Raw genomic sequence first — 19600 nt, 5'->3', positions numbered from 1 at the left:
GAGAGGCCTTATCCTCCTCCCCTGTCACCCAGTCTCCGCGGGGATAATGACAGATCACTTCTGCCTGCACATCCCATTCCAATCTGTCTCCTGTCTGGCTGTGATAAAAGCAAGCAAGAACAAACACTAGCAACAGTGACTTTTAAAGACTCTTTCGAAGAAGGCTTCTTCACCTGCAGTCCATGAACCCCCTAAGGAATCCATGGATAATGCCAAGATGTCTCTAAATCTCCTGAACTTACATGTAAAATTTCATGTATCTGCATATACGTAGTCTTCTTGGACTAGGGCATAGAACTTGAAGCAGATTATCGATGGAGAAAAAAAAAATTGAAAACCATTACTTTCTAGTGTACGACCCACTTTCTGGGCATGCCTTTCCCATGCAGCCTTCAGGGAAGGAAATGATGGGAGCTGTGTTTCTAGAGGAAGGGGAGATTATAATGAGCTGAGACCTCTTCTTGCAGAACTGACCAAGCTGGGTCTTGCGAGGTGCATACGACTTGCGCCAGTGGAGAGGAGGGGCAGGCATTTCAGGAGAGGGCTGGCATGAGTGCAGGCACGGCGCAGGCACATGAGGCGTGTCTAGGCAAGTGGACCAGCTTGGATGCACTGGACGGACCACGTGGAAGAGCCCCAGGAAACAAGGTGAAGAAAGAGGTGAGAACACCAGGCCCTAAGGAATACCTCAGCCTGGAGCAAAACGGTGCCCTATTAGAGCTTTTTAGAAATATTAATCTAGTGGTGATGAGTGGAATGGATCAGGGAAGTGGCTAAGCACGTAAAAGAGGCTAACACAGAAGCTTAGGTAAAAGAGGATACCCTAAAACCAGGGTGCCATGTCTGTCCTGCTCACCACTCTATATCCAGTGTGGATCCCAGGGCCAGGCACAGGGTAGGTGGCTATCAACTCACCAGTGAGTAACTAAATATCCAGTGAGAGAGCATATGGGCATGGATTCCTTAAAAGATATAATCCGAGAATGAAGAGTCTTGGTGACTTGGATATCCTCTGGGTATCATTCACTGAGCCCAGCAGCGCCTTGCACAGAGTAGATACCGAAGAAAGATCCTTTGAATTGGCCTAGACCAGGCTGAAGAGATACAGGGGACAAGAGTGGAGAATTCCAAGCACTGTCAGAGACAGACTAGGGATGTGCTGGTTCTATGAACAATATGAAGTGACCTCTTGGGAAGGTGGGTTCTAAAAAGAATCCAAGTCAAGCTGATGTAATGGGAAGAACCCTGTAAAAGGCAAGGTGAAAGACCTCCGTTCCGGGCCTCTCCTCCAAATAAATATGGCTTTCTAGAGTGAATCCATGGCCCAGCTATCCATTTCTAAGAGTCTATACTTTCTCTCAAATAACCTGGGCAAGACCCCCACGGCTATAACCCTTAAAGCTTCCTTTCCTTGAACCCTAGTTGTTTCACAAACACACATCCTCATACCTCAGTGCACACAGGCAGGACTCACGTGAAGACCAGACTGCAGTTCTGATTCAAGTCCAGTTGCTCTAAGTCTGTGATCAGTCAGCTGAGTAGCATGTGGCCTTGGTAGTGTCACTATTCACAAGTCATGATGTTACAAGAAATGGGAACCTCTGACAATATAGTTTACTTCTGCGTAAATTTAATCATCCTTGTATCTACTCTGGCATATGCAGGACAAAGCGTGATGCTGCTCCTTCATCCTGATGAGTGGAGACAGGGGTGGGGTGAGGCAAAGGGAAGTGGAGAGAAGGACAGATTTTAATTTTACAGTGAGAGGAAAAAAAAAGAACAGGTAGCCCATGGGTCTTCTGTCCATCCAAAAGCATCTGTTACCATTAAAGGTCACATTTCCTTAAGTTACCTTCCAGTAAAAAAGAAATACAGAACTTGAACAAGTAAGCCAGTTGACCAAAATATCCCCTAATTTCTTATTTTTCTTACAAGTAGCACCTGTTCATCAACTTGGAGAACACTTCAAACCTGGATAGCTTTAGAATGAAGCACATAAAATTAAAGCCTTCCCAATTAAGAGTGCATCAGTCACCCACTCCACAGTGGGTTTTGTCTTGGTTATTTTGTTTCCATAACCAACTCTGGGAAACTAAAACCTGGGTCTACTCTAGGGTTCCTAATCAAGTTACCCGTACACAATGCTGAATACCCAGTCATGAGCTGTCAGGGAGTACCCAGGACTCCAGCAATGTCCGTTCAAGCCCCTGCGGGAGGCTCCTGAAGAGAATGAATGAAGGTCTTACAACTTCACTTTGAATGCTGGCTCTCCATGGACCTGCCCTCCAAGTAACACACAATAAAAAGTATCTGTGACTTCTACATACTCATAACTTAATCATTCTTGGCTTGAAGATACAGCACACTTGGTGTTATACAGGAAGAATAAACTGTAGACAAAATTTCAAACACAACTCTTTCCAGCTGAGGGTGGGGAAAGGGGAACTCAGTCCTTGTGGAGATTGGTCCACAGTTTACCTGTTCACTACATTCACATTTTCAGGCCAGGCGCTTCCCTGTCACACAGAACTACCACCAGCTGGCCTTGCAACACACTAAGCTAGAGAGAAGAGAGGTGAACAGTCCAAATGATGCTGGAAACAAAACAGGCTTATCCATTCATACATCCTCCAACACATTCTTATTAGTCATCGAACAGTCCTCTCAAAAGATGAAGGGCTTTAATAAGATATTAACAACTGAGTTTTCTGTGGAATAAAAATGTCTAGCTTGGGGTATTTCAGCATTTCTTCCCAGTTACATATGCCCTACCCTGTTGCTTAAATGGTAAATAGCCTCAAAAACTCTCCCCCTTTACTTCTTTGTGAATCCACAGCATTTTAGGACTATTTCTTCAAAACCATATTCAAAGAGAGTCTTTTTCAATAAAGAGTCTTTTTCAAATAAAGTACGTGAACTTACCAGAAGATGCTGTCTTTTAAGAAGTTCCTCTTTAACCCCATAAGAAATAACCCTTCCCCACTCAGTTGTGGTCAGAAGCCCAAATCCACAGCCTAGGATCTTCAACCCATATTTCACTAGAAAATGTTCTAAGTCAACCAAAACTATGTCTTCAGAGATGGAGTGCCTCAGTCAACACAGTAACCCCAAGAGTTCAGGGGCTCTATGGGGAGGGAGAGAGAGGATGGGGAGGGGAGGAAAAATCCTTAAGAAACATTAAGATTTTCCTCAGCGTTGCCTTCCCCTCGCCGGACAATGGCTGAGAACACCAGAAAAGTTGCGTTAATAAAACTGCATAGGGTCTACACTGCACAAAGTTCTCTGCTACCAGTTACAATGATCCTCTTCCTACTTCATCTTTCCAATACATCTTGCAAGGTTTGTTTTCAAAAAAGACATTACAGGGTTTCCCTGGTGGCGCAGTGGTTGAGAGTCCACCTGCCGATGCAGGAGACACGGGTTCGTGCCCCGGTCCGGGAGGATCCCACATGCCGTGGAGCGGCTGGGCCTTTGAGCCATGGCCGCTGAGCCTGCGCGTCCGGAGCCTGTGCTACGCAATGGGAGAGGCCACAACAGTGAGAGGCCTGAGTACCACAAAAAAAAAAAAAAAAAAAAGGACATTACAAGTTGGCGAGCTTCTGCTTACAAAAATCAGTCAAATCCTTTCCCCTTCACCACTATTAAATCCATCCTATTCCTGAGCTTTATTCCCCCCAAGTAAACCAAACGTAGGCAACTTAACACTCCAGAATCAACAAAGGACAACGTTCCAGTGTGTGTTCAGGAAACGAAAGAAAGGCTTCTCTGCAAATGTACAGTAGAATTGAAGACTGTTCGTAGCTGTTGATGATCTGTAGAAACATTTCCAAGGTTCTTTGAACAAAAGATTTCGATTCAAGCAAGATCACAAAGAGGATGATGACAGAGTCCTAACTGTGCCTTGGTGTGTGTTCCATTGGCTCCGCTTGGGCGAGTGACTGTGGCCGCTGTTGCCTGGATGTGGAATTCCTTTGCCCTCCAATCTCCACACACACGAAGCACATTAAAGAATAAAAGGTGGGCTTCCCTGGTGGCGCAGTGGTTGAGAGTCCGCCTGCCGATGCAGGGGACACGGGTTCCTGCCTCGGTCCGGGAAGATCCCACATGCCGCGGAGCGGCTGGGCCCGTGAGCCATGGCCGCTGAGCCTGCGCGTCCGGAGCCTGTGCTCCGCAACGGGAGAGGCCACAACAGTGAGAGGCCCGTGTATCGCAAAAAAAAAAAAAAAAAAAAAAAATCAAGAATAAAATGTTTATGTCACACCTCTTCCGAGAGGTTTAAAGCGCCGTATGTTACCACATGAATCCTCACAACACCCCTGTGAGGTAGGTAGGCGGGGACTATTGTTACCCCCACTTTACAGGTGAGGGAAATGAGGCACACAAGAATTAAGGGACTTGCCCAGAATCACACAGCTAGCCACTGGCAGGGCTTAGGATAAAACTCATACTGGCTAGCACCTAGCACAGTGCTTTGCACATAGTAGGTGTTCACTGAATATCTATGGATTTTATTTGACTTATATCTCAACATACAATATACACACAGGAAATACAAGCAGCCACCACAGAACATTTATCTCCTACATTCCTTCTGATGACATCTCTCCTGACTTTGAACCCTGCTGGATGAAGGATGTTCAAGAATCCATCTTGCACCTCAGCCCTCGGGCTGCAGCGGATCGATGTACACACCATCTGTGGACAACCTGCTCTTGCACCTGCTCTACCACACAATCTTAGTTTTCTAATGAAAACAAAAGTGGATTTCAGGAACCATGCTGACTTTTTTTTTTTTTTGTCGGTTTGTTTTAAACGGAGCCATCGGAATGGTTCTGTGTCTTGTTTGTACAAAAAAGAAATAAGGCTGCTCTAGTCCAGTTAGCTTGTGAGAACTGTGCCAAGCACGAAAATCTCCTCCCAGCTCGGATGGATTTCTACCTGGGAAACTGGACTGACCCCAGGGAATGGCAGCTCCAACAGAGGAGGGTCAGCAGGGCTGAATGTCACTTGCACTGTTCGTGGTCTGTGTAGTCATCCAAGTCCACATCAGAATCAAAGAGCGAGTGTCCAGTGAAATCCGTGTCTGGGGTTCTGGAGAAACTGTTCTCTGCTCCCTCATCTTCAAAGGTCTCTGTCCTTGAGTAAGAGCTGAAATCCAGCAGGGGCGTATGCGTTTTGCTGCCTTCACAGCTCTCCTCGGACTCATAGATGGTGTTGTCATCATCATGGTGCCACTCAGGCCAGAATTTCCTCCTTATCCTCTCACAGTACATGGCAAGATTGATCAGCTCACCTGCAGGGTGGTGAGGAAAGCGAGGGTTAGTTCTCAAAGGCAGCAATCTACCAGCCACTTGGCTTTCTGGGAAACTTAGAAGGATGGGGTAGAGTAGGCATTAACCATGTTTTTCCACAGAGGCACTGTCAAAATGTTTAGATTTTTATACACAGAAGGAGAAAGGTGAGTGGGAAAAGTTAAATTCAGTGAATGGGCTGAATGAAATTTCAGAGTGAGTCCGATGGTGGTGAGAAGTGAGGGGGTAGCTTATCCAAAATGGCAGCTAAACTACCATCATTTGGCTTTGTGAAATATTTTATTATTTTATGTTTGCATATCAAGAGAACTAGTGCTTTGACTGGTTCATATCTAAATTAATTTATAGTCCATGAAAACACACCAACTGTTAGTTGGATTAAGTCAGCCAGAAGTGATCCTTCATTCCACAAATATTTGTAGTGTCATTATGGGCTGGTCAGTATGCCAACTAGTTGAAAAAAAATTAGGTTAGGATGGAAATTTTGCCCTGAATCATCCATAAAATAGGTAATTCAGAATTGTCTTTATAGATGAGCATGCCTGTAAACATATTTAGTAAAACAGAGATTTTTTTATTTTTTAAATAAAATTCAACAGTGCACCCACGATTGGGTTTGCTGGGCTTGGTCGTTGGTCTACTTCTTTTTCCTGTGAATCAAAGGAACATTTTTGTTAAGTTGCTAAAATTGTTCAGGCATTCATCTGAAACACGGCACGGTATATGGCTTTCATTTCCTAATTGCAAATGAAAAATGTAGAAAGAGGGTGAGTTTTTGCTTTTGATCCACCAGATGGCAACACTCCTCATAAGTATATAATTTGTCACTGTCTCTTATAGGACTTTATTGCCCTAAGAATATTCTCTGGATGTTTATTTTTTGAAAGTTACATAAACATTCACTTATTGTGTAGGTAATCCATGTTTTATTGCAGGAAATTAGAAAATACAGATAAGCAAAAAATAAAAGAATTACCAATAATTCCATTTGCCATAATAACATTTTCATTTAAACTCTTCCTGAAATTTACATATTTATATATTCATTTACATATATTTACATTTGCTATATAGCGTTTACTATATATTCTGTTTCCTATGCTACTTTCTTCACTTAGCAACATATAATGTAAACCTTTTAATTTCACTCCATGACCACCTTGATAATTGCATAGTACTTCATTATACAGATGTACCATAGTTTCATTTTGTTTTTTCCAGTCCCCTATTATAGCCATTTAGGCTGTTTCTATATTAACAGCTCTAGTGGTTATAGCCTGTAACTACTCTATTTTATTTTCTATCAGAGAAAATAATATATGCTCATTTTGGAAAATTAGAAGTCTGTATATAGAAATGGTATAAATATACATAATATATATATATATATATATACACACACACATAAAGAAGAAAACAAAAGCACCTATAATCTCACCAATCCAAGGTAATCACAATTAACATTTTGGTGTGATTTCTTTCAGTATTTTTTTCTATTTATTTATTGTCATTATTATCATTACCTGTCACTTTCTGTAACATTATAAGCATTTTCCCACTAAAATTTTTCAAAACTTGATTGCTGTTCTGCTTAAATATATCCGTTACAAAACATAATAAGGCAAATCCCCCCACTTCATGGATCCTGTAAACCAGTGGATTTGTATTGGTTCCAGGTCACCATTTTCAGTCTTCTCAGATCAAAATAGTTCAACTCACACTTATATGAGTCCATTCTGATTGCCCCCAACTCGAAGACTTTCTGTATGCGCTCGGAAGCTAAGAAGCCAACATCATTGCTCCTTTTTGGGCAGATGCACGCAAAACTTTCTCTTATTTTCTCCCTCAGGGAAGCAGTTACGAAACGCCTCACCAGGTATTGCTGGTAACCAAAAATTAGATAAAGACACAGAAGCAGCAGCAAGGGGCGATTGGGGGCAGGGAATATCAAAGATGAATTGTGGTCACTTCACAGCAGGCCCTGGGGACAACCCTGTTTGCTTCAATCAAGTCCATTCCCAGAAAGTAAGAATCTAGTCACAATGTCCATGGGATCTACACAATATATGACTGTCTCTACTTCTTTTGTAGCCATTCTCTCTACAGCCTGTTTCTTTACCTTTCTTCCAGGAGAGCTGCCCCCTTCATGACTGTGTGACATTAGAACCCCTTCAGTCTGCAATAATAAAAATTAATAATAGCACACATGTATATAGGCCATACTGCATACCAGGTGCTACTTGAAGTGCTTTATTTATTGTTGAATTATATTAACTCCCATCCCTAGTCCTGGCAACAATCCTATGAGGCAGGAACTATTAATATCTCCATCTGTAATAGGAAAACTGAAGCAACAGAGAGGTTAATTAACTTGCCTAAGGTCACATAGCTATATAGTGGCTGAGCCAGGATTCAGACACAAGCAGTCTCCAGACTCCATTCCCTTCACCATGACTGGACTCTGTCTCTCTCCTGATGAGCTGACAGCCTGGCCTGGGAATTAATAGCTTCCCACTACCTGTTACAGAATATTTTTCTGTAATTCTTTCTGGAGTCTCAAGAATTTTGAGGAGACATGTGTCGTCACTCAAAGATAATGGGCTGTCATGAAGAAGAGATTCCTCTATCACACAGTGAAGAAAGGGTGTGCTTTTTGATAAGCAAGGGCTGCGAGCTCACATGCCCATCCTCATATCCTGCCCCTGATAAAAAGAGTGAAACGAAGAGTGAAAATCTACAGTTGAGTTCTCCATTTATCTGGTTTTCCCAATCCTTGCTTGTTCCTAGATTCTCCACCAGCTGACCCACTCAATGTGCTACCAGCCAAAAAGAATGAAAAAAGCCAGCAGTAGAAACAGGCTGTGTGTAATGTGTGTGTGTGCGTGTGTGTGTGTGTGAGAGAGAGAGAGAGAGAGAGAGAGAGAGAGAGAGATGCCCGTGTTAACATAAGTGCCTATACTGAAGATGTAAACTTTGTGAAATAATTTTTTTAAAACTGCAGGGTTTTTTTCAAAGTGTACTCAACAATCAGATAATGTCACCTATCAGACTGGTAAAAAAAGTCTAATACCATCCAGTGTGGAGGGTCAGGCATTATACTACATGGCTAGTGGAAGTATAAATTGTTATAAGCTTTTTAGGAAAGTAATCTGATGTTATCTATTGAAATTTTAAATTCAGTTATCTGTTGGCTCAGGACTCCACTTTTAGTACTCTATTCTACTAAAATAAAATCATCAGTATGTAACATAGATGAGCATGGATGCTGAATGCAGTATTATGTCAATAAAAAAAAAGAGAAAGAAAAGAAAGATGGAAACACCTGAATGTCCATCAGTAGGGATTGATTGAATAAATTCTGGTATATCAATTCTATAGAATATTGGGAAACTGTTAAAAAGACATAATATTTTATTAAGTGAAAAAAACAAGTTATAAAGTAATGTGTATAATGCAATTCCACTGTTTAGTTTTAAAACAATAAAAACAAACAAACCAAAACAGCTATATACATGTATGTAAATTTGTATATGAAAAAAAAAAAGGCACAGAAGGGTTCACTCCAACTCCTTAGTATTAGTTTTCTATGGGAGTGACACTGGACATGGGTGAGGGGAAGGTAATAAATCTTTTAAAATATACCTGTTTAATTCAACTTATTGTGACAATACGTATTACCTTTTTAATTTAAAAATCCAATAAAATAAATTAGTAAAATGACTAATGAGTGATTACTGATATTCTCAGACAACTTGAGAGGTTATTTATCAGAAAGCCAAATGGCCCTCTACCCCAAGGACACTCCCAGACAGAATAAAGAGCTTTTCTCTTGGAGTTTCTCAAATGGAAACATTCCCCCCGGCTCTTTGGAAAAAGTGACTCCTTTTATTTTCCTATATTTCTCCAATGCCTCCCAGCACCACTGCCAGCCCCGGGTTCTTAACCAGCCAATATCCGGAAAACCTAGGGCTGGCGCTCACACACATTCTTTTGGTTTCCAGGTATTTACTCAGCACCTCCTGGCTCCACGCCTGTGGTAGGTGCTGGCTGTGTCCTTGGTTGCTCCCTATAACCCTGTGTCACACAGGCAGCAAGGGTGCTGAACATTTCCTCTTCAGAAAAGTTCTCACCAGGGCTTCCCTGGTGGCGCAGCAGTTAAGAATCCGCCTGCCAATTCAGGGGACGCAGGTTTGAGCCCTGGTCCGGGAAGATCCCACATGCCGCGGAGCAACTAAGCCTGTGCGCCACAAATACTGAGCCTGCGCTCTAGAGCCCATGAGCCACAACTACTGAGCCCACGTGCCACAACTACTGAAGCCCACCAACCTAGCACCCGTGCTCCGCAATGAAGAGCAGCCCCCACTTGCCACAACTAGAGAAAGCCAACGCGCAGCAATGAAGACCCAACGCAGCCAAAAATAAATAAGTAAATAAAAATTTTTTTTAAAAGTTCTTAGCAAACTTGAATGCGGTAATGAGGACACCCCCCCCTTCCCCAGTCTCACTGAAGCTAATTCACAGATCTCAGGATACAAAGACCAGCAAAGATCATTTGAGCCAGCCCTTCCCTGAGACCCCAATTCCCCCACAACCTCTTCCTAAACACTTTGAATGGAGAACAGTAAGAGTATGGGGTGGGCATATACGTGTATGTTTTTCAAAGATATCCAGCATTTTTTCCACCTTTTAATCAATCAAATAATAAGCCAAAAAAAAATAATCCACGTACAATAAATAACTGATGGTAAAAGAGTTGCTGAACAGTGTTTGTTTTTCTTAAAACACAGAAGGTTGTGTTCCTTACAAATTCAGAAAAGCAGCGTTAGGTTCTCTGGGTTTGGTACGGCTCTCCAGGGCAAGCAGCTGTGCGACAGAACCCGTTCCCTTTTGTGCTTTACTTTCACTTTTCTAGGCTCTCCAACTCTCCACGTCTATTTTAAAGAGTGCCAAATCCACATGCAATTCTCTAATAAGAATACTCTGATCAAAATATCAAATGTGACTCCACATTAAGAGGGTTGCTAAAAAAGACAAGAAATAACAAGTGTTGGTGAGGATGTGGAGAAAAGGGAACCCTCGTGCACTGCTGGTGGGACTGTAAATTGGTGCAGCCACCATGGAAAACAGTATGGAGGTTACTCAAAAAACTAAAAATAAAATTACTCTATGGGCCAGCAATTCCACTCCTGAGTATTTACTAAAGAAGACAATAACACTAATTCAAAAAGATACATGCATCCCTATGTTCACTGCAGCATAATAGCCAGGATATGGAAGCAACCAAAGTGTCCATTGATAGATGAATGGATAAAGAAGACACACACACACATACATACATAGTATGGAATATTACGCAGCCATAAAAAATGAAACCTTGCCATTTGTGACAACATGGATGTAACTTGAGGGTATTATGCTAGGTGAAATAAGTCAGACAGAGAAAGACAAGTATCATAAGATTTCACTTATATGTGGAATCTAAAAAACAAACAAGCAGTGTATGTGTAACTGACTCACTTTGCTGTACAGCAGAAACTAACACAGCATTGTAAATCAACTATAATTTAAAAAACTATAATAAAAAAACTATAAAAACAGCATTGTATATCAACTATAATAAAAAAATTAATTAAAAAAGTAAAGTATCCTTGCTACTAAAATGAAAATTTTTAATTAAAAACAAACAAAAAAATCAAAACAAAACCAGACTCACAGATACAGAGAACAGACTGGTGGTTGTCAGAGGAGAGGGGAGGTCGGGGGGTGGGGACATGAATGGGGGCGGTTGAGAGGTACAAACTTGCAGTTATAAAGAGAATAGGTCATGGGGATCTAATGTACACCATGGGGAAATATAATCAATAATATTGTATTAACTTTGTATGGTGACAGTAACTAGACCTACTGTGGTGATCATTTCAAAATGGACATAGACATTGAATGTAGTACACCTGAAATTAATATAATACTGTAGGTCAATTATACTTTAATAAAAAAAACTTGCTGATAATAAAACTGAGATTCGGGACTTCCCTGGTGGCACAGTGGTTAATATAGAATGTTAGTAAAAATTATTTGAAACAACCCACAAGTCCAGAAAAAGATTAATCACATAAATTACAATGTAGCCATGGGACAGGATATAATGCAACTACTAAATACACTGTTTTGAAGAATATTTAATGACAAGGGAAATGGCCATAATACATAGTTAATTAAAAACTGCAGGTTACGGACTTCCCTGGTGGCACAGTGGTTAAGAATCTGCCTGCCAATGCAGGGGACATGGGTTCGAGCCCTAATCTGGGAGGACCCCACCTGCCGCGAAACAACTAAGGCTGTGCACCACAACTACTGAGCCTGTGCTCTAGAGCCTGTGAGCCACAACTACTGAAGCCCGCACACCTAGAGCCCGTGCTCCGCAACAAGATAAGCCTCCGCAGTGAGAAGCCCACACACTGCAACAAAGAGCAGCCCCTGCTCGCCACATCTAGAGAAAGCCCGCGCACAGCAATGAAGACCCAATGCAGCCAAATATAAATAAATTAATTTTTTTAAAAAACTGCAGGTTATAACTATATCAATATAATGATCCCAATTTTTAAACATACATATATACATGTACTTGATAAAAGATAGGGAAACATACCACAATATTAACAGAAATTCTCTGCGGGTTATGGGGTCACACGTTAATTTTTTTTTTAACTTTTCTATCTTTTCTAAATTTTCTCTAGTAAGGAAATGACATTTCATATCATACACAAACATATTATGTATATTTTAAGAATTGCTGAATATTCAAAGTCTGTCCTCCTACTCACCCAAATTAAGGAAAAGTTCTCATGATTCTGGATGTTTCCCGGAGTAGCCTGTGTGGCTAGATTATTTTAAATATCTAGGACCAAAAAGCTAATATTGATACACACACACTCACACAGATGGCAAGGACAATAGTGGCTTGGCTGTTCCAAAGCTAAGGCAGAAAACTGCCAGATCCAAGCCACTTCCACTCCTGGATGTGAGCCAGTTCTAAATTATCCAGACTCTTGGTTGTTTGTTTCTACTTCTCCTTTGAAGGTCTCCACCACAAAAAGAGCAAAGGCAGAGAAAGAAGTTGAGATCAAATCAGTAGTTTGCCTGCATTAGCAGCTCCGATCAAAAGGTTAGAAAGGGGCATCGAATAATGACCGAAATGAGCTTTAGAGGCTCGCTGTGGACTTGAATGATTTCTTCCCCGCCAGTCCCCATGGAGAGCTGGTAGCTACCGGCTTATTTTAAGAATCTGCATGTACGCGCCAAAGTGCCCTGCAGGGGACAGCATCAGATTCCCCCAAACGTGTGCGTCTCCGCATGGGACTCAAAATCAATTCTCCAAAAACACTGATCATTTCTTTAAAAAGAACACTGAACGCCTCAAGTCCCTCCCGGAAGTAATAGAGGAAAGGGCCAAGTCATAAATAAATTCACAAAAGATGCTTCATTTCTTCGAGAAGGGATTCTGTACAATCTGAGATTGCTACTGATACTGGATACCTAAATCTTTCTGACTAAATAACAGAAGACCTCAATACACTTGACCCTTAAACAACATGGGGGTTAATTCGCAAAGAACTTATAGTCTGTCCCCTGTATCCAAGGTTCCTCCACATTCGTGGATCCAACCAACATGGGCTGTGTGGTGCAGTATTCATTACTACTGAAAAATAACCACGTATAAGTGACTCATGAAGTACAAACCTGTGTCGTTTGAGTGTCAACTGTAGTGTGTGTGTGTGTGTGTGTGCGCACATAGGGTGTGTGTGTGAGTGTGTATGCATAGGGGGTGTGTGTGTGTATGTGCTTGGGTAGAAGTGTGAATGTATGTGTACAAGTGAGTGTGTACAGGGCATGTGGGTATAGAAGCATATGAGTAGATGTGAGTGTGTGTGTACTCATAGGTGTGTAAAGGCGGTGTGGTAGGGAAGGAGGGAGTACGAAGAAACAGGAAACAAGAGTAAATACAAAACACACCCCTAGATGAACGAAAAGAAATCACTATCTTTTAGACCACCATGAAAATCTGATTAAAATAAAGGGAAACTACTTTAAGTGGTACAAACATCACCAATATGATAACATATTCAATTTAGATAACTTCCAACACACCACAAGACAAGGAACACCTCCATTCTGATCACGTAGGAAATTAAATATAAGTCCATACTATCCCTGTCCCCACCTAGCTTTTGTTCTAAAAGACCTTCAGTCAATGCCTGATCCATTCCAACCAAGTCTGGAGCCCCATCCCCACCAATCTGGAGAGTTACTCCTGCTGCCTTTAGCCTGTTCTGAATCTCTGGGCATGCACATGCGTACACACACACACACACACACACACACAGCTATAGACTTCAACAACCTCCCCACCCACCCACCCACGACTACCACACATGACTGCTCACCTGCCTCAGTTTCTTGTATGATTCTGTCTTGCTTGGTTCCATCCATCCATCCAACATTAATTAAGAGTACTCTATATGTTATTCACTGGTGATCTCATGTACACCTCCAGTCTCTCAGCTGGGGTATAAGAAGCCTGATTAACTCTTGTCAATCCCCTTCCCCAAATCGAAATATGGAAGCTTGATGCCCACATTCCCAGGCCCCAGGCACTTGCTTAGGTACTGTTTAAAACCAGAGATGACTCAAAATGGTTCCCATTCATCAAGGCAGAGGAAGCCTCTCCCAGAGGCCCCAGCCGCCATGTATATCCCACCACCCCACTCCAATGCACACGCAGGCACACACACACACACATACATACACACATGAAGATCTGGTCCCTTGACATCAACCCAGGTTGAGCTGACTTTCCCTGCCCCACTGCCAATTTTACTCCTGGCAACCACCCCCATCCCTACCTCACACATATGTGCATCCTCTAGCTCCGGTCCCACTCATCCCACTTCGACCCCTCCAGTTTAGAATTGTAATTCTCATGGGCCTTACATCAAGATCACACAATAACGATACCATTTCTTTGGTCAAAATGCACATATAATAATATCCATAATAACACCTCACATAGCACTAGACTTACAAAGCATTTGTTGACACTTTCCCCATTTTCCCGCTATCTTGGACTTTCCAGCTCTACTACTCTCAGCGTATGATCTACAGACACGCCGCTGGAATAGGAGAAGAGAGTGCTTTGAACTCAAATGACGCAGAATCATATGTACCTATACGCACGTGTGAAATATCTGAGACCAGTTCAGACTCAAAAGGAGCATGTGAGATGGGCAGTGAGCTCATCAGCCCCACCCGACCACGGCTGCCATAGTGCTGGATAAACCAGAAACTGATGAGCCACCGCAGTCCAAAGGAAAGTAAGGGAGACCCACAGGACAAGGGCACTAGGGGGAATGCAAGCCCTGTTTCAGTGACAAGTATTAAGTCCACTACGTAAGGAGCTGGAAGAAAAGCCCTGGTGTAGAACACAGCAGGATTTGTGTCCGCTTTGCTAAGAACATGGTCTGAGCAAGATGGCAGGTGAGAAGCCTCTACATGTCCTGAGCACAGGAAACCGACCCTGGCCCCAGACACCAAGGCCTGGCGCCTCCATAAAGCACAGCCAAGCTCAGGGGCATTGGCCTAGAGTTCTCCATCGTGCTGCTCCCACCCTCCGCCCCCCGGCAACTCCCCAAACCTGAAGAGCTTCGTAGGGCTTGCCTTTTATCAGCCGCTCAGGTCTCGTCCCGGGTAAGGTCCACATTGCCTGCGCCAAGTGTCCAAAGACGGTGGCGTCTAGAGTGGAAAGCTTGGGCCCCATGATGTACTTCTTGTCACCTGCAGCAGAGAGAGCAGAGAGAGGTCACTGGGCCAGCCCTCACCATCCACTACGTCACAACAGCATTCAGCAAGCACCCATTATATGCCCGTTTAAGTGTGCATCCAAAGCTTTGCAAAACCAGGGCTTCCCTGGTGGCGCAGTGGTTGGGAGTCCGCCTGCCGATGCGGGGGGTATGGGTTCGTGCCCCGGTCCGGGAAACTCCCACATGCCGCGGGGCAGCTGGGCCCGTGAGCCATGGCCGCTGAGCCTGCGCATCCAGAGCCTGTGCTCCACAACGGGAGAGGCCACAACAGTAAGAGGCCCGTGTACCGCAAAAAAAAAAAAAAAAAAAAGCTTTGCAAAACCAAATGCATGTACCCCCTTTGACTTATAACTAGAAACAAAAGTAAAGCAAATTAAACAATTCTGTGATATATCAACCCATACAACAGCAAAGCAGGGAAGTAACTGGAAACATATCAAGATATGTGGATGAGAGAGGGGGTTCATGGAAAAAAGGAAGAATTGATCACCCCCAGACCTCCAGAGGCACCTCCTTGTCTCCAACTTAGTCATTAAAGTTTGAGGTGCTTGAGAACACCTGGAAGTTTGCTTAAACCATCTCTAGTAACCCCAGCCAAGCACACCCAGCCTCAGCACTTACTTTATTTTTTTTTTTACAATTGCCCCAGGTTGTCTCCAGGCCACTGTGTTGCAGGATAAAGAGGCAGCCCAGGTGGAAACGGATCCATCCTACTTCCCATCCTGCCACCACTGTGATTCCCTACGGAAAGCCTGGTCATTAACTAACCTCGCAAAGCTTCAGTTTTCCCATCTGGAAAATGGGGGTGATATTAAGGGTATTTCTTAGGGCTACTGTGAGGATTAAATGACATAACACATGTAAAGCACTGAGCGCTATATCTGGTTAACTCATTAGACACCAGCACTCATGAGGAGAGACCCTCTGTTTCTCCGGTCCATTCCATATCCCACCCATACTTAAATCTCTAAGACCCTCTTTTCACTGTGGCACTCCCTTTCACAAAGACCTTCAATGGTTTATGAAACGGGCTATGAAATACAGTCCAAACTCAACCTGGAATCCAAGGCTCATCGCACTCTGTTCCCACCCATGTTCCAGCTTTATCCCTCATCCTCCTTGACCCTAGCAGACCCAGAACAGCTCCACTCCCCAGCACGCTTCATGCTTCCCACTGCCACGCCTCTGCTCATGCTGTGCCCACCCCTTTCCCTTCCCCCCAAAACCCATATGTGCCCCCACTTCTCTCCATCTGGTAGATTCTATCCATCTTTCCACCAGAAGCCTCCTTTCAAAGCCGTCTCAGGGCAATAGAAGCTTTCAGTTCAGACAGCCCTGTTTCAAATCTCACTTTTACACATATGACCCAGTTTCAGAGAGGAGAAAACAAGTGAAAGGAGAGCTACACTGGCTTCCTGGCCCCCCTAAATGTTGATTTCCTTCAATGGCTAAAAGAAAAGAGTCTAAGGGAAATGCCAGAGTAAATGGTGAATTCTCTTGTAGACTCCAAAGACTTTGGGGGCAAGAGGAAAAAACGTACATGAGTTTATAAAAACTTGGGAAATCTAAAAATAGAGCACTTAAGACCTTGATAAAAGGGAAAAAATACTAAATATAATCATTTGGATCCATACATCAACTAATGCATATAGCGTTCAGCCCAAATTTGCCATTTGGCTCAGAATGTTAAAACTGGAAGGATACTGAGTTAATAACAGAACCAGACTAAAAATGCTGGCACCCGGGCCTCCTGACGCCCAGCCTGATGCCCTCTGCTCTGTACAATATGCCATGAGGAGAACCACCTCAGAGATAAAGATCCTCCATGGAACAGCAAGAGGGTTGAGCTGTGAACGTTTACAAAAGGATGCTTAAGTCAGGAGGGAACACAGAATACAGAAGGAAAAAAAGAACAAAAGTCTAAGGGTTTTTAAAGGAACTTGCCAAAAAAAAAAAAAAAAAGGATAGAATTTAGCCTTCATGGTAGATACACAATTATATGTATATATACACACAAGACAGTTATAAATTTAAAGAATATAAAAATACCCTCTGGGGCTTCCCTGGTGGTGCAGTGGTTGAGAGTCCACCTGCCGAGGCAGGGGACACGGGTTCGTGCCCCGGTCTGGGAAGATCCCACATGCCGCGGAGTGGCTGGGCCCGTGAGCCATGGCCGCTGAGCCTGCGCGTCCGGAGCCTGTGCTCCACAACAAGAGAGGCCACAACGGTGAGAGGCCCGCGTATCACAAAAAAAAAAAAAAAAAAAAAAGTACCCTCTGTTACTAAGAAATCCTCCAGTCTTTCTGTATACCCTTCAACCAGCTTCTGCTAAGATTAACATCATAGGTAACCACAGTACGTTTACCAAAACTAAAAAATTAACATCAATATAATACAATTAACTGCACTATAAGCTTCATTCAAATTTTATTAGTTTTTCAACTAGTATCCTTTTCTGTTCCAGGATCCCAGCTAGGATCCCACACTGCATTTAGTTATCAGGTTGCCTTAGTCTCCTCCAATCTCCTCAGGCCTGCCTTGTCTTTCATAGCCTTGACACTTTTATTAAAGAACACTGGTCAGTTATTTTGTAAAATTTTCATCAACTTGGGTTTGTCTAAGGTGGTTAATAATTAGAGTAGTCATGCATTTTTATGAACCCTTCTGTGATGGTTATTTTATGTCAACCTGACTGGACTACGGGTGCGAAGTTCTGTGGTCAAACATTATTCTGGGTGTTTCTATGAGGGTGTTTTGCATGAGATTAACATTTAAGTGGTAGAGTGGGTAAAGCAGAATGCTCTCCCTGATGTGGGTGGGCCTCCTCCAATCAGATGAAGGCCTTATTGGACAATAGGGCTGACTCTCCCTGGAGTAAGAGAGAATTCCTCCTGCCTGACTGCCTCTGCACTGGGACATGGGCTTTTTCTTGCCTTCAGACTTAAATGGAAACATTGGCTCTTCCTTGGTCTTGAGCCAGTTCATAAGGGAACTACACCATCAGCCCTCCCAGGTCTCCACCCTGCCAACCCACCCTGCAGATCTTGGGACTTGTCAGCCTCCATAGTTGTATGAGTCAATATAACTTTATTATAGAAGAGAAATAGACATGGATAGATCTAGATATCTATATCTAGATCTCCTATTGGCTTGTTTCTCTGGAGAACCCTAATACCCCTTCTCAGGGCATCATATCAGGGGGTCCACAATGTCCATATGTCCATATCACTGGGGATGTTAACCCTGACCATGCGGTGAAGGTGGTGTCTATAAGGTTTCTTCACTGTAATGTTACTATTTTTCCTTTTGCAATTAATAGCCTTGGGAGAGAAACTTTGAGACTGTATAAATATCCTGTTTCTCCTCAAACTTTGGCCCACTAATTTTAGCATCCATCAGTAGATATCATCTGAAACAATTATTACTGTGGTGTTTGCCTAATCAGGATTTTCTGTTTCCCTCAATCCTTCTACATGTATTGATCCAAATACTACTATTCCCTTCATCCCCCATTTACTGACGTATTCCATTATTTATTTAAGTGTGCACTTGTCGGTATTTATTTTATTCTATGGCCTATAATCCAGTACTCTCATTATTCTTTTTGCTGTTCAAATTGTTCCAGATTTGGCCTTTTGAGCTTGGCAGGAAGTATTTTTAAGGGGGAGACTGAATTTAGATTAGACTCTGCTTAGAGATGAAGAGGACAAGCCAAAGTCTCAAGTCTGCAGCACGCCCAGGCTTCACCAAGTGAGCCCATTTTTCCTTAGTGGAGGGTGTTAACAAAAACAAAACACTACGGGCACTTCTGAAGGGCACTGAAGGAGCAGGCTTGGGTGACGAGGCAACTCAAGCCTCATTTTCAGTAGGTAAACCAACCCCCCCAGTTTCTGTAGAGATGAACAGAAGGAGCACCTGTAACTCCCTGCCAGCCCCCAGATTTGGTGTGTGGACCGTGAACCATTGGTGAGAGCAAATAAAGACTGAAAATATCAGAAACACTGGGAGGTGAGGGACCCAGGGTACATGGGGCTCCCTAAGGGCCGAGGGATGAGGAGAGGACAAATAGAGAGCAACATGGATCTTAAAAGTCTCACCAGAGGGAGGGACCACAAAACAGAGCAAATGAGGAAGCACTCCTGGTCTAGGCTGTTTGCCTGCTGCCTGCCTCTCAGCCTCTTCCTTGGGGAGGATGCATGAGAGCTGCCAGCAGATGGGTCTCTGTAGGCCCTGGCAGGACAAGTCAAGGTCTACCTCATGTGAATGCTCTAGTTCAGTCAAATATGCCGGGAGCTCATCCCATCACCATCCTTCATCCCATCCTTCCTGTCTCAAATAACCTGCACTTGTCTAACCCAACGCTTCCCTTATGACTCAGGTCAAGTTCTCCCTCCTCCAGTCCAGGAAGGCTACCTGCACTGTCCAGTCCCC

The 19600-nt window shown here is 43.2% G+C and overlaps 1 protein-coding gene across 5 annotated transcripts in view; it reads right to left on the bottom strand.

Moving 5' to 3' along the window:
• Positions 1-4492: 4492 nt before the first annotated feature.
• FAXC (failed axon connections homolog, metaxin like GST domain containing) overlaps positions 4493-19600 on the bottom strand; it is a 71693-nt gene continuing 56585 nt past the window's right edge. For all 5 annotated transcript variants that reach the window (XM_082633859.1, XM_082633858.1, XM_082633857.1 and 2 more), the window contains 2 exons: positions 15027-15143; positions 4493-5293 (listed from right to left, as the gene is read on the bottom strand). In XM_082633859.1, coding sequence (XP_082489985.1) covers positions 5004-5293; positions 15027-15143 — 407 coding nt within the window. In that variant the 3' untranslated portion in view covers positions 4493-5003. The remainder of the gene's footprint in view (positions 5294-15026; positions 15144-19600) is intronic.

Source organism: Mesoplodon mirus (assembly GCF_964341445.2).
Source record: "Mesoplodon mirus genome assembly, chromosome: 10".
NCBI lineage: Eukaryota > Metazoa > Chordata > Mammalia > Artiodactyla > Ziphiidae > Mesoplodon > Mesoplodon mirus.
Note: the sequence above shows the minus strand (reverse complement) of the source record. Positions and strands in the feature narration are given on the sequence as shown.